Below are 15012 nucleotides of genomic sequence, written 5' to 3'. Positions count from 1 at the left end.
GGCCGACGTCATTTCGATCATTAACGATGCTTCAATATTAGCCTGATTTCACTCGAGATCATTTATCGCGACTGCCAAAAAGATCGATATCTTCTTTAATAAAGTGTGGGTCGTAAATCGTCTGTCGTTTGCATCCGCGGCTCTCTCTCTCTCTCTCTCGGCTAAAGTCCCTTCCGCGATTCCCGGCTGAATGCCACGCGACCGATCGATACTCGGAGGTAACGAAGACGAAAGAGCGTATTATCAGGCGCAACAGGACGGGAGAGGAAAGGATAAGGAGATCGAGAGCAGCGCACCGGCTCTTGCGTAATTAATCCTTACGGTCATTCTCGTTAAGGGGCTACTTCGGAGAATTCTTGCAAGCGCCCAAGGAGAGTTTTGTAACGCCTTCTCTCATCAGAGGAGCTATTAAAGAAACGTAAATGGCATTATTCCGCCACCCATTCTCGTGCTGCATTCCCATGTGGATATTAATCCGTTTAACATGACATAAAACGGAGTCATTTTTGCGTTTACGGTGAAAACGTAAGTGAGAAGACGAAGAGTTAACAGAAGTAACAAGGAAATTGCACCTTCAGCAAACTTTATCAGCACCTCCAATTGCACACAATAGCGAAGTATTGTTTCCTAATTAATTGTATTACTTCCTAATTGAAAATGATCGATAAAACACGCGATTACTTATTGAATATCTCATTATCGGTATATCATTTTATTAGCGATCGACAGATATCTACAAAGTAGACTTGTATCATTAAAGTTCTAAAAAGTTTGGTGTCTTCTTAGCACTAGTAAAACGCTTTTTTTACATAAAATGTATTTTACTAAATAAGAAATTTTTTATGTAAGCAATATCGAGAAACATGACGAACAGATAAAACAAAACTGACAAATTATGTACATAGAATTAACATTAAAAATCTTACCTTAAATAATGGTTAGGTAATGATTCCTTAATTGCGATTTTCGAAATCTTTCTCTCAGTTTTCCCTTCAATACGCCGTGAGTAATATTCCATTGAATAGAAATGAGAAAAATTTATCTACGATAGTCTGTACGAGCTTTCCAGATTTGCAGGAAATTCAACTCGGCAGAAGTCAATTCATTACTTCTGCCTGAATTAATGCTCACTTTGACATTTCAATTACTCACTTCTGCTTAACCGGAGCTAGATATAACAGCGTAAGCTAACGCGCACAATATGTCATATCTCAATCGTGGGTGATCAATATAGGTGGCAGTGACCAGGCGGCAGGCAAACCGCTCTCTAAAGTAATACATAACATTTCGATTATACGCGATCAGTATCAATGCAACAATTGATCGACGCAGCATTGATCTATTCCGAAACTACCGCGCAATATCAAGGTATGGTAACAATCGCGATAATTTTGCAAAAAAAATTACTCTTCGATCAACGTCTCTCGGTTCAGCGATTATGCTTATGACCGCCACCGTCGTCGCCCTTCTTGAAACTCCACTTTTTCCCGTCCTCGTGCCCCTCCTTCTTGCCGTACTTCTGATCGTGATCGTAATGATGATCGTGGCCTTCGTCGACCTTGTGGCCCTTGTGCTCGTGATGATGACCGCCTTTCTCGTGCTTCTCCTCCTTGCCGTATTTCTCCTCGTGATCGGCGCCGTCATGATGACCCTTCTTCTCGTGGCCGCCCTTCTTCGACTCGTGTTCGTGATGGTGCTCGCCGTGCTTCTCCTGTCCACCGTCTTCGTGGAACTCGTCGAAGAACTCGGTCTTCTTCTCGAATTCGTCCTACCAGAAATTAACAGTAACCGAAATATTGCTGTAATCGCGACGTTCCTACTTCATTAAGAATTTAATATCCGTGTCGCGCACTTTACCTTCTTATGCACCGAATGTTCGCCGTGTGTACTGTGACCCTTCTTGTGTTCACCTTTCTCGCCGAATTCTGCCGTCTTCTTGCCCTCTTCACCGTGATGATGTTCCTCGTGGTATCCACCCTCTTCATCGTGTTTCTTCTCCTCGCCATCTTTCTCGTCATAGTGTTTGCTGGCATGCTCCTTGTCGTGATGCCCCTTCTCGGCCTTCTCGTGCTCGTGCCAAACCTTATATCCCTGCAAATAAACAGAAGATCATTAATAATTGCCGAAGTTAAATAAGTTCGACGAACAAACGGACTGTTTAACAATGGACAATTTACCTTGTCGCCCTTTTCTCCCTCGTGTCCGTGATGTTCCTCGTCATGTTCCGCACCTCCACCTTCCTCAAAATGATGATCTCCTCCACCTTTCTTCTTTTCGTGATGTTCCTCGTGTTTGTGCGTCTCGCTCTTAAGTGCGTCGTGTTCCTGAGTCTCTTCCCCTTCACCGTCATCCTGATTTCCACTATCGCGTCTAGGATGATCACGATGATCATTCTTGACACGTTGATGATGATATTCCTCGCGTGTATGCGTAGGATTAGTTTCGCCGTATTCTGCGCGCTCTTTGTGAACCGAGTCTTTTCGTGGAGAGACCTGATAATGATATTTGAGCGTATCGTCATCATTGCTTCGTTCCTCTTCGTGTCTTTCGTCTTGTCTATAAACTGGTTGATCTTTAGAACGTTGAACGGACGGTTTGTCTTCAGCGACACTCTCATCTTCGGATTCTTCATATTTGCGATCTCGTCGATCTTTTTCGTATTGGTTATCGCCTACCAATTTCTTTTTATCAGAGCGATCACGATATTTTTTACCCCGCTCACGAATCTCATCATCGTCATTACGCAGTGATTCGAAATATTTATTATTACTTTCAAGTCGGTGCGCAACGTCACTTTCATAGTCATGTTTATCGCGACGATTTTTTAGTTTGTTATATTCCTTACGATCATAGCGTGGTTTCTCACGTTGTTCCTCATTAGAATGATCTCTCTCATATTTATACTTATTGTATTGATGAGTAGGATTATCATTGTTCTCATCATTACTTTTTCCGATACTGACATATTCTTCCTCTTCCGTTTTATCAACTTCCTCTCCGTCATCGTTATTCTCATGCCGAACATTCTTATATTTTTCGCGTTCATCGTCGTTTTTAATATTTTTCTCATTTTCATCATATTTGTAATGTTTAACTTTGCCTTGATGTCCGTAATTACGGCTCGGCTGTGGATAACGATCTTCCTTCTTTTCTTCGCGATCTTTATTCTCGCGTTGTTTATTCGGCGTCTTGTAAGCCTCGTAAGCCTCTCGATTAATTTGAGTTTTATAATCTCCAACATCGTCATTATCGTCATTATCTTCCTCCTCGGTCTCGTTTGCGTCTTCAACACGAGACTGCTCGTTCGTTTCGTCGTTCTCATCGTTGTGCGTGCTATATTTTCCGCCTTGCGAAACAAGTAATCTACTATCGTAATACGGCGCAGGTTTAGAGGAAGTAATCGGTCGGACTTTCAGCAACGTGGGAGTAAGAGGTTTTAAAGTTGCGTAAGGAAGGGTGGAAACTTGCTGTAGCGAAGGCTGTACCGGTTGCTTAAAGTCTTCCGTAATTGCTTTCGGTGCATTGAATACGTTAGATACGTTAGTTGAATATAAGCTCGCGAATCTGTTATAAAGCGCGATTCCAGGATCTTCATTTAAACTTGAGCTCTCATCGTCGGAACCGTTATAACTGGCGAGTCTAGGTAGGAAGTCGTTCTTGCGAATGGCTTGAGAGTCCTTTCGCCCTTGAACGGCGTGCGAAGCGGATGTTTGACTGGGTATGTAAGTTCCCGTGAAGTTCGTCTGCGTAACAGTCCGCTCCGTGGGGCCCTCCGTAATAGCGTAATAATCCGACGAGCCGTAGCTCGACTGGCTATTAACGGTGACCAAAGGACTTCTCGTAGTGCCAATTACGGCTCTGTAAACGGCATCGTAATCTGCATGGGTGGTTCTTTCCCGTACGGGACTCGTCGGCGGACTCGCCTCGGTGACGATCGTTGCCGAATTTCCCTCAAGATTGAGATGATTCGCGTGCTTTATCGGGATGTAACGACGCGCTGGAGGCGGTGTGAAAAGATCCGTCGGAAGGACCAACGGAAGAACGTTCGCGGAAGAACGGGTTGTAATCTGTTGTTGGTGGTTGAAACCCGTCGGCAAGGCACTCGGTTTTCTGTACGACGCGTCGATGTTTCTAGTAGCAAGTGAATTGGGTGATTGCAATACGGAAAATGGCCTTGGTATCACGTTGTATCTCGGTGGTGATTGAATGACATTATTCGGAACATTCAAACTTTTTAAATTATTTACGTTAATAATGTTATTAGAGTTACTGTTATTCAATCGTAAGGGAAATTGAGGTTTAACTTGAATCGAGGAGTCCTGAACATTCCATTCGCGACGGTTTTTCGGCTTTTCCGTAGAACCGGGATAAACATTTGACGTTGGTACAGATAATGATCCGTTTTTCACTTTCGGCTTCGTCTTTCCGGTGGATAGTCTGTGCACGGGCGCGCTCAATTCTTTAGAGTCAGCAGATTTCTCGTCAGATCTTAATTCGTCGAGCGATGAGAATCGTGGAGTTGTGGCGGTGCGATTTAATTGTAAATACTTTTTCGGTAACCTTTTCGACTTCTTGCTCAGAGTAGGCGACGTGAACGAAGAATCGATATCGGAATGTGACTTCTCCGCTCCGCCGTTAGTCACGGGGCGGATCGTCACTTCCGGAATATAAATTTGGTTGAGTTGCTTCACTGCTTGAGATAAATAGGGATTTAGCGTCACGTCGGGATTGTTCACCGACAATTTGGGCGCTTTCCGCGATATACTTCTCAGCAGTTCGGCATAGGTCTTCTCGAGTTCCGTTATCGATCCCGCGACCTTATCGTGAACATCTGAGGAACAAATATATAGAGACTGAACTTTCTCTAATGTACAAAGATGTATAGAATGTCCTTCTGGATTACTATAATGTCGAAAGGAAAGTAATTTTATTTTTATTTACCTTGAGTCCCGTTTGACCCGTCGACGATTTTCCTCTTGGTCTTCCTCGACGTGAGTCTCTTCGGCTCGTACTTCGCGATCACGCGACTCATTAATTCGAGATCGTCCTCTTCGTTCGCCTCAACGAGCGTGTCGCGCGATTGTGCCGCATCCTGATCGTCCGGATTCGAATACGAACGTCCGCTCCTCCGTATCTCGCGCTTAGACAAAAGCGAGAGCATCTCATCGTCGAGCTTCGATGCATCCTCCACTAGTGCGTTTGCGATTACGCGAGTATTATTTCCACTTCCGGCAATAATTACCTCCTCCAGAATGACTTTGGGATCGCTTTTGGCGTTCGAAACGTTCGTGTGGTTGCGTCCTGCGTCACCGATTTGTAACGTCAGCTGCAAATAGGTCGATGTATTATGCAGACTTTATTATATATCGTAAATATATAAATTAAACGCATCCTGGCAAGAGCATTGTTTCACGGAACGTGGCCATAAAACGTCAATAAAATTTCGGCTCGTTTGACGAACAATTGATAGCTTTCTTTAATTATCGCGTATATACTTACGCTTGCGGTAAGAACGATAATTATTTGTTAACGCGATAAAATTTATTAGTACTAAATATATCACGCATATTAATTAGATTAACGTCAGTTCGGACAAGATCCCGTATATATATTTCACATATTTAGCACCATACCACTTTATTGCCTCTCTCACTCCACCATTCTAATTAAAAGTTGACGTAAACACGCGTCAACCTTTGCCGCTGACAGCCCCCACGGTTGCACATTTACTACGAATTATTTATTTTGCCATTCGTGGCAAAGTGTGTACATATATCGTTAGAAAATGTCACAACATGCTACGAGAGAAATTAATCAAATCCATATATCGGACGGATTGTCCTTATATTCTCCATGCTCACTTTTATTTAACGTTAAAAGGCGCGTTAAAAATTCAATATCGAGATATTACCAAATGGATTAGCAATAGTAGCACCATGGCTACCAGCTTTCGGCAGGTTTTCATCATTCGACGAATCCACGACAAAGACTGAACCGCGTTGCTGACGCGACCAGGCAATTATATCGAGACTCGTTTTCCTCTATCAGAAAACCATTCGCGAATGATATGACAGTTTCACAGCGATTAGGCACCTCGAAGTGTCGAAGGAACCGCCGAACAATCAGTCCTGCATCGATCGCTCCTTCCTCCTTTCTCTGTCGGTTGCACAAGATCGTCGCTCGGCCGGAGCCGATCTGAAAGCACATCCCGATCTCTCATTATTTAGTCTATTATTAACGTGCCTTGCGCAACGCGCCGTGCTTTTTTTTTATTTAAGTTAAGTATCGTAACACAGAGGAAATGGTATGCCACATCGCGATTCACGATATTTTACTTGTACTCATTTCTTCCGCGCCATTTTTATCGGCGCAGCGGTTGCCGCACATTAGCATTTGCCATTTGCATGCAATATTTTGCACTCGCGTTACTCGATCCATCAAAAAGCGTAACGGCTCCCACCCCACGCTCGCGTGGAACGCTGGCTATATCGGAATTGAATTTGCATTATATTGTTCAATGGAAATCGTACAATCACCACTGACAAGTCCATTGATCGCGAGACGCGAGTGAATTTTGCATTTCCACGTAGACGCACTGTCGAATTTTCATAATCCGCTGTCGGATTAACGTTGCACCTTTGCATGCCGGACACCGTGACGATGTGCATCGCGTAAAGTCACACACGATCTCCTGCGGTTTCCGGCGCGGCGCGTCACGTAAATTACTTCAAAGGATATCGCGCAAACAGAGGAAATTACGTCGGCGATAGAATTTGACCGAGCAAATAAACCACAAGCCATTATTTTAAATTACAAATTTTTTTTATTTTAAAGTAATAAAAAGAGCGGAACATAATTATCTTCTTATTCTCTACAATGCTCCGATAAGCTCGAAAAACGATACATTTTGCGATACACTTACATTTGTTGTATGCCCGCATATGCTTTTTCCTTTGTTTATTGTATTTATATTTTATTCATCATCTCTCCCGTTTTAAAAATATCAATATATATTATATTCTTCTAAGACAATTTTAATAATGTTGTTTTGAAGTGGTTTTAAAACAGTAACTTTATAATTTCAGGTACGAATACATTTCATTCGATTAAGCAAAATTTAGATTGATTATGTCAGCCGAAGTGAAAAGAAGTTTCACGACTGGCGCGCGACTTTTCACGCGATGTTACGTCGAATTTCTGCGTGCATTCAAGCTTAAATGGGGCAGTTATAGTTGCTTGTGCGCCGCGTCAACGTTCGGCAACCCCAGATTGCGTTTTAATTATAGACGTAATTAAAAAGAATTTGTTATGCAAGTGGTCGTTACCAAGGTAGAAGCATTTCGAAACTTTGATAAATTCGATTCGGAAAGACGCCTGCAATGATATTTCAAAATATTAGAAGAAAGTTTATCCTTGATTAAACGATTAAACGATATTAAATGATTATTGTCATGATAAATATAATATTTTGGTTTGTGTAAAGTGATACAATCGCCAATTAATATAATTGGCGTCAAACCATTCGAATATACCATTGTATTTATGTTCTATAAATTCCTTGACTTTCCTTAAGAAAAATAATGAAAATATTTTTTAAATCAATTAAGAGATTAGAAATAAAAGCTAGAAAGTCGTTAAGAAAAAAAATTATAATCAAATAGGAACTTTATTTCTAATTTAATTTAAAGTAATATTTTAACAAACTCCGTGAATAAAAAACAATTTTTAATATTAAAAATTGAAAACTTGCAAGAAATGACGATTAATACATCCAAAAAATATCAGTTTTTAATTGGTCGAGGAATCTATAAACGAAAGATAATCTGCAAGATCTGAGATACCGTAGAATCACAGAAATCCGATGAATATGACTACGAAATCACAGTTATTTCGTCTCGCTGGCTTGCCGCAGGGAACGAACGGAATTCATGGACGTCAGACGCATGAAGACGATTCTGACAGTTTTCTGACAATGGACCCTACGCCGGCATAGTCATCTTTAACAATCCCACGGTGCAATCTCCGCGGACCCATCCTCCCGGCGCGGCGGCAGTATACGCGACGACGCCGACGGGTGCTTACTGACCTCGTTATACGCAACGGTCTTTCTTATTCCCGTGTGAAATTCAACGCGCGACATCGTAAAAATCGGACGCGGGGGACTTGGGGAAAGGCAGAAACGCCGCGCCCCGTATGAAACGCTTCCCTTATCTTCCTGATCTCGCTCAAATTGAAGACTCCCCGAAAATTCCCTGGCGATGCAATAATAGAAATAACAAACGTAATGGGTTTATTCCTTTTAGTCTTATAGCCTTTTCGCAGTCGTTTTCTTTCCCCTCTGTTTGTACAAAGCTTCCGCATGTACTTTTATTTTATTTTAACCCCCTTCAGCTGCATGCAAGCGTACACATATGTATCCACCTAGGGTTAGAAATTTTTCTGTCTTAATAACGAGTAAAAATTTTAGGAGTAATGTAGATATATTACAAACAACAATAATATAAAAAAGTAATTAAAAGTTTTTAAAAATTATTATTTAGTTTTGCAATATCATTTTTGCAAATGCTATTTCTTTGTTCAATGCTTGATCATGGAATCGATCATGGAATCAACTTGAGGAACAATTGCACCCATCAGCAACACCTAAATAAATTTGCGTAAGCATTAAGGATAAGCGTTAAACCAATCACTGCGTGTGATATCGGCAGATCAACTGTACATACGATAATCGATTGCCAATGTAAGTTTGATAGTCGGGTAAATTCACCAGAAAATAGGGCACAATTACGTTTCAATCAATCCTCTTGGTAATATGCCTACGTTATAGCGGGATTATATACGTTCCGATGATTGTATCAATATATCGCTTACATTAATTACGGAAACTCTAGATAATGGAAACGAAGATAATACGAACCAATAACACACATATGCAGAGTGAAGATTCATAATGGTGCAACGAAAACGACACATATACGTTCATAATAATGTGAATTTTTCAACGCTGAAATATTACGCGCTTAATTATTACATTATTACTTTATGAAAGCGCGATATTATAAAATTTGTATTCTATTCTAAAGATTTTTACATAAAACTATTATTTTGTATAAACTGCAAAATCTAGCATGTTAAAATCTGTGGTCAATTTTCACTTGTTAACTTTTACTTTACTTAATTGTTACTATATAATTAACTTCAGATTAATTATTCTTATTTGAATATCCATCTATTTCAATCTCTCTCTCTCCCTTTCTCCCTCACTCCTTCCCCCTCTCTCTCTCTCTCTCTCTCTCTTTCTCTCTCTCTCACTTACTCAGAGAGAGAGAGAAAGAGGTTCGAAAGATCAAAGTGGATTTTGCAAGAGTTTATTAACCCACTAAATTATGACTGGAGGGTTAGGCAATATAGCAATCTATTTGAGAGTTATTAAATACTGTTACACATCCAGAAAGCGTAGATATGATGGCAATTAGAAATAAAATCACGTTATTTTAATTATAAAAGCGTACTAAAATAAAATGGGAATTTTAACTTCGCAAGGTTATTTCGATACCATACATCTGCATTAGACTGTACGAGCATTGCTCGCTCAATGCAACGTGCATCGAAGCGCGACCAGTTTTACTAAGATTTTCACTTTTCTCAGCGATCAGCGTGGATAAAAGAAGTGACAGCATGACGTTCGAGGTTTGTTCGAGAAATTGTATTCTCTTGCCTTAGACAGACGTTATTTATTATACGATTATATTATATTTTTACACATTATATTTAAATATATTGATATATGTATGTATGTATATATTAAAACTTATATAAACATTTGTAAAAATCTAGCAGCAAATTTGTACGCCACTCATTTGACGACAAGAATAAAATTATCGTTGTCATCATAAGTCTTCCCAATAAACTCGATGCACACGATACACGACACTCGATACTGCTCCAAATACATTAGCATCGATCTATCCGCGAAATTCTCGACAAAACGGACGTAAGTAAAACACATTCGACGATTATGTAAAAGTAAATTTTGTCGCGTCTCGTCAATGATGATTTGATTTTGACCATTTATGTCCTGACGTCTGTCCTTCTTTATGACCGTGTTTCTCGTCGTGCTCGTGATGACTGTCGTGCCCCTCTGCCGATTTGTGACCCTTCTTCTCGTGATGATGGTGACCTCCCTCGTGTTTCTTTTCCGCACCGTGATGACCCTAAAACAAGAAGAAAATCGCAGTTTTGACTTGATGGCCGAATTAACGTGTAATAGCGTTATAAGTGTTTCAGTGGCAAAAATAATAATAATTTTATGATATTTTATCATGATTTTAATGAATAATGACCTCGTGATGTCCCGAATGCAAAGATCCTTTCTTTTCATGGCCACCCTTCTTGCCCTCGTGTTCCTCATGCCAACCACCGTGCTTCTCGCTTCCTCCATCCTCGTGGTATTCGTCATAAAAATCGTGTTTCTTCTCGTATTCATCCTGGAAGCAATTTATATGTTAATTCAGAAATATAACAAATAAAATTTTGCTTACATTAAAATGTTTATTATAGTAGTTACAATAATATATTTTTTATTCTACAAATAGATACATATCTAATAAAATTTATTTCTACAATAAAAATTATGTATAATGTTACTATAATTCTTGATGGAAAAATTACTAATTGTATTGATGGACTATTAACACATATAATTTAGTTAATAAGTATTAGAATGTTAAATACAGACAAGAGATCGATCATTACATAGAAGCCCGGACAGTTATGTCGAATAACGAAGTCTTTGATCTTGTAATCTTAGGAAAAGCTTTAATATCTATATAAATATATACTATTATAATTATTAAAAAGAAAAAGGCCAATGATCGAGCATTAGTGTAGTGTGGTTATTATCATTTTTATTTTTATATATACTATTATGTATGAAGAATAGGGCAAGGAAAGCCTAACAAAATGTTCGTGTTTTATTATTTTTAATAGACAAATATTATTTCAATCATTGGTTGGAATATAATATTTGTCTATTAAAAATAATAAAACACGAACATCCTGTTAAGGCTTTCCTTGCCCTATTCTTCATACTGAATTTTAATCCGCGGCGGCCATTTGAATATACTATTATATTTTTAGTATTACAAAGAAATCGTAATCAATGTGTTTTCTAAATTATAGTGGATATTAACGAAACAAATTGATTTTGAGCATGTGCGATACGTGTTGAGCAACAAGAAGATACACATTACACAAGTCATACCTTCTTGAAGACGCTGTGTTCTCCTTTCGTACTGTATCCTTTTTGATGCTTTCCTTCTTCGCCAAACTTCGCGTTCTTCTCACCCTCCTCACCGTGATGATTCTCACCATAATGGCCAGCTTCTTCATGGTTCTTCTTTTCCTCACCCTCTTCCTCGTCATACTCCTGCTTGTGCTTCTCCTTATCGTGGTGTCCTTTGTCGTTCTTCTCGAATTCGTGGAAAGTCTTGTAACCCTTTCTCAATCAAAATTATTAAGAAGTTATTGAGAAGTTAAAAAAGCGTTTGTTATATAAATCAATATTATTATAGTTTATTGCCGTTAAAAGAATTGACATGATAGTAACGAGACAATAAAGAAGAGAGATATATCTTGTGAAAAACATATTATCGGATTTGTCGGCTGAAATTTCATTAAAAAGCGCCGACGTCGGATTTGCGACATTGTTAGAATATCAATTCCGGCATTGAGGAATGAAATCAGTGCTCGCTTTCCCTACAGTGTGACAAATTCGCAGAAAGGATATCGGGAGAAATTCGATCCAAAGGGGTAAAATATTTTATAGTCGCGCGGCGAATGCTTTTTTAGGTCGAGGCCCCTGTGTCTCGTTCCTCGGGTACAATATTCGTATAAAGGAGAAAAAACTATGTAATATATATTCTTGCGGTAGCGAGCGAGAAGGGAACGTGAGCACCGTGGGCGCTTATATTACAAGCGATAAAAGAGGGAAGAAGTCGTCAACGGATGACGTGAATGACAACAGCTTGGACGTCAATGGCAGCCAGGAACGAAGCGTTTGTACCTTATCGTTCTTATGGCCGTGCGTGTCGTGGTGGTCCTCATCGTGCTTCGAGCCGGTGCCCTCTTCGCGATGTCTGTCGCCGCCTGTTCGAATAAAATAAAATGTAAATAAAACTACCGGGGCTTTATCGTTGGTGGGAGGCCCACTCTTTTTTTCTCTTTTTCATTTAACGAACCTCTCGATTCGCGCGTTAGAAAGCAGACCGCATCTATACCTCAGAGAAACGAAGTCTCCATTGAGCCCTTTTCATTTCTCGCGCACGATTCAAGGTCGTTGCATTTATACTTGCAAATATTATAACTATTAACTTGCGAGGTGGACGAGAGAGAATATCGGAAATAAAATTAACTGCTCGCTTCTTTTAATTAATGGAAAAGTGGTGGTGTACGACAAGAACTTTACTGTCGATAATATTCTTAAATATCTTGAATATTGTACCTTGTTCAATAAATTAATTCACGTTATATATGTTACATGTATGTGATATATGTATATTCCGGAAACCACGCAAAAATTAAATAACAAAATCATTAGAATTGTAATGGTACAAGAAAATAAAATATACGTAAATCTATTGTTAAAAATTAAATGCAGCAAATGTACGCACGTTTAAAATAGTACGAGATTCGAATGCACTTCTAATTCTCTGACACATACAAATTAACACGATCGGCGACAAATCCGCATAATCCACCGTAAGCTTCGCTTTCACGATTGAATTTCCACTCGTCAATGTCAAAAACGGTTATTTCATTTACCGTGAAAGAGAACACGGCACGTATGCAAAAATATCGATAATCCTGCAAAAATATATGTAATTTTTGCAGCAATATTACAATTTTTGATTTCTTTGTGAAGCAAATATTGAAATAAATATTTTATTTATTAAATAATCTCGTTTAACTGCGAAAATCAAACCAATTTCCGGCCAATTTCCGAGCAATTATAAAAGATAATGAATTATTTTTTTTACATTTAAACCCACACGTTTTATAGTTGCCCGGGAATTGGCCGTTTGACCTTCGTAGTTAGCTTTGCTTTTATCGAGCGGTGATTTGTCCTTTTAATCTCGTTTAGTTTAATTTCTTTGCCGTTTCATATTTTACAAGCAAAACGACAGTTGTAACACGCACCTCCATGACCTGTAGCTTCCGCGTTCAAATCCTTGGAATACCGAAAACCAACTGGAGCCCTGCTGACCTTTCTCATCGCCAGCGAGCCATCAAGAATAACCGTCAGGATCAACAACAACCATAGTAGCCTCAATTCGCCAATGTTTGACGTCATTTTAATACCGCTCCGCGCAGAATAAGAGGTATATGTTCGGAATGCGAAGAACAAGATTAAGGCACTGAGGATCATCTGCAATCGTGGCTCCGATTTATTGCGCTGGCATCGCTCGTTTTTCCTCGCCGCCGCCAGTCAGGCGAACGTCTATTTTTCCTGCCAGTGGCTGAAAGGACTTTTCTCTTCCGGACGGAAGATGACGGCGCGGAAGAATGAGAAAAAAAAAGATGCGTTTTCTTACTTTGTCGTCGGTACTTTCACCCGCCGCGCTTATTAGTTGCTTTCCACTTACACTCAAGTGATCTGAGTCACTCAGTTATGTGAGTACTTTGTACTCAGGTAAGATATGTCATTTTGTATTTACCTGCTTATTTTGGTGACAAAGCTATCGCATAATAATACAGGTCCATAGCCTCACTTTTAATGTTCGAGTCTATTAGATTCATTAAAGCACATGGTCTCGATTGTGAAAAACTCAGTTGAATCTCACTTGTCAGCATGCAACAAGAACGTGCATTTAACTGAGTTATGACGTCACAAGTGAGAATTATCTGAGTTTTGATGTAAATGGAAAGCAACTATTATTCGCGGTGTGAGCAAGAACAAAATTGCGAGCGGTCTATATATCTTGCTCTCGTCTTTGGTCACTAATATATATGTTTCGGATCTTAATTTATCAATTCTTGATTTGTAAATTATTAGCGTAATTTTAATTTGTCTAATTTGATTTATTAGCGCACTATTAATTGCAATCGTTATAATTCTTACAATTTATTAATACATCCTTGACTCGCAAAGCATAATTAGCGTAATTAACTCTTGATTTGCTAATACGTATACACTTCTAATTCTTAATAATTTCTTGACGCGATTTTACTCTATGATATGAATACTCTATGATAATGATTCGAACTGCAACTTATAAATACATTTTCAAACTTATAATTTACTGACTTAATTATTATATAATTTATCAGTAGATTTTTTTACTTTAAAAATTAATTCATCGAAAAAAAAGTTTTATACAATCCCTAAAAGTATGTACAAATTACTTCTGCTAAAGTGATTGCCATTCCTTTTCTGTTAAAACGATTTCTGAAACGCCGAAAACGTAGAAAACGCCGCGACAAGGGGATGAACGGATGAGAAACGCAAAGAACGTGACCGAAGGACGTGAATGACTCATAACCACTGAACACCCCAGAGCCTTCGCATTGAGCCATCGAACAAATATCGGGCACAACCGAAGCCGCCAGGCAAACACAATTACCATCTCTTTTCTACTCTTTCTCTCCGAAACGTCCGTCCCGCCGTGAGATGCAACTCTCGACTTTCCTCGTCTCATTTTCATCTTTCGCCGCCGCGGAAAATCCGATAAGCTACGAAAGGACATTTTAATTCCAGATTCATAATGAATCTCTCTGTCGCATAACTAGGATTATTAATCCGCTCTGCGTATCTATCGTGCGGGATCGTTAAGCGTCCCATATTAATTGATTACAACTGTTTCTCAGCATCGCAATTTGCTTCGCAATTCAAATGTTTCCCTGGCACTGACCACTGAATGTATGTCGTACCTGTAGCGATTAAAATGTTCACACATTTCCGTTGCATTCTCCGTAATTTCTCACCCGTGCAATTTTACCGTCGCGTCGACATGA

The 15012-nt window shown here is 39.4% G+C and overlaps 2 protein-coding genes across 2 annotated transcripts; both read right to left on the bottom strand.

The window, feature by feature from the left end:
- Positions 1-695: 695 nt before the first annotated feature.
- LOC139818358 (uncharacterized) lies at positions 696-6668 on the bottom strand. Its single transcript, XM_071786968.1, has 5 exons — positions 6597-6668; positions 4942-5326; positions 2178-4831; positions 1858-2091; positions 696-1768 (listed from the first exon to the last, which is right to left on the bottom strand). Exons 1-5 carry the CDS (start codon positions 6666-6668, stop codon positions 1430-1432), a joined length of 3684 nt encoding a protein of 1227 aa, XP_071643069.1. The 3' UTR covers positions 696-1429.
- Positions 6669-7638: 970 nt separating this feature from the next.
- LOC139817826 (uncharacterized) lies at positions 7639-13533 on the bottom strand. The gene is made up of 5 exons (XM_071786116.1): positions 13198-13533; positions 12065-12147; positions 11264-11497; positions 10344-10487; positions 7639-10214 (listed from the first exon to the last, which is right to left on the bottom strand). Exons 1-5 carry the CDS (start codon positions 13424-13426, stop codon positions 10047-10049), a joined length of 858 nt encoding a protein of 285 aa, XP_071642217.1. The 5' UTR covers positions 13427-13533; the 3' UTR covers positions 7639-10046.
- Between the last annotated feature and the right edge of the window lie 1479 nt (positions 13534-15012).

The sequence above is a fragment of the Temnothorax longispinosus genome, chromosome 8 (assembly GCF_030848805.1).
Source record: "Temnothorax longispinosus isolate EJ_2023e chromosome 8, Tlon_JGU_v1, whole genome shotgun sequence".
NCBI lineage: Eukaryota > Metazoa > Arthropoda > Insecta > Hymenoptera > Formicidae > Temnothorax > Temnothorax longispinosus.
This window is presented reverse-complemented; position numbering and strand designations above follow the sequence as displayed.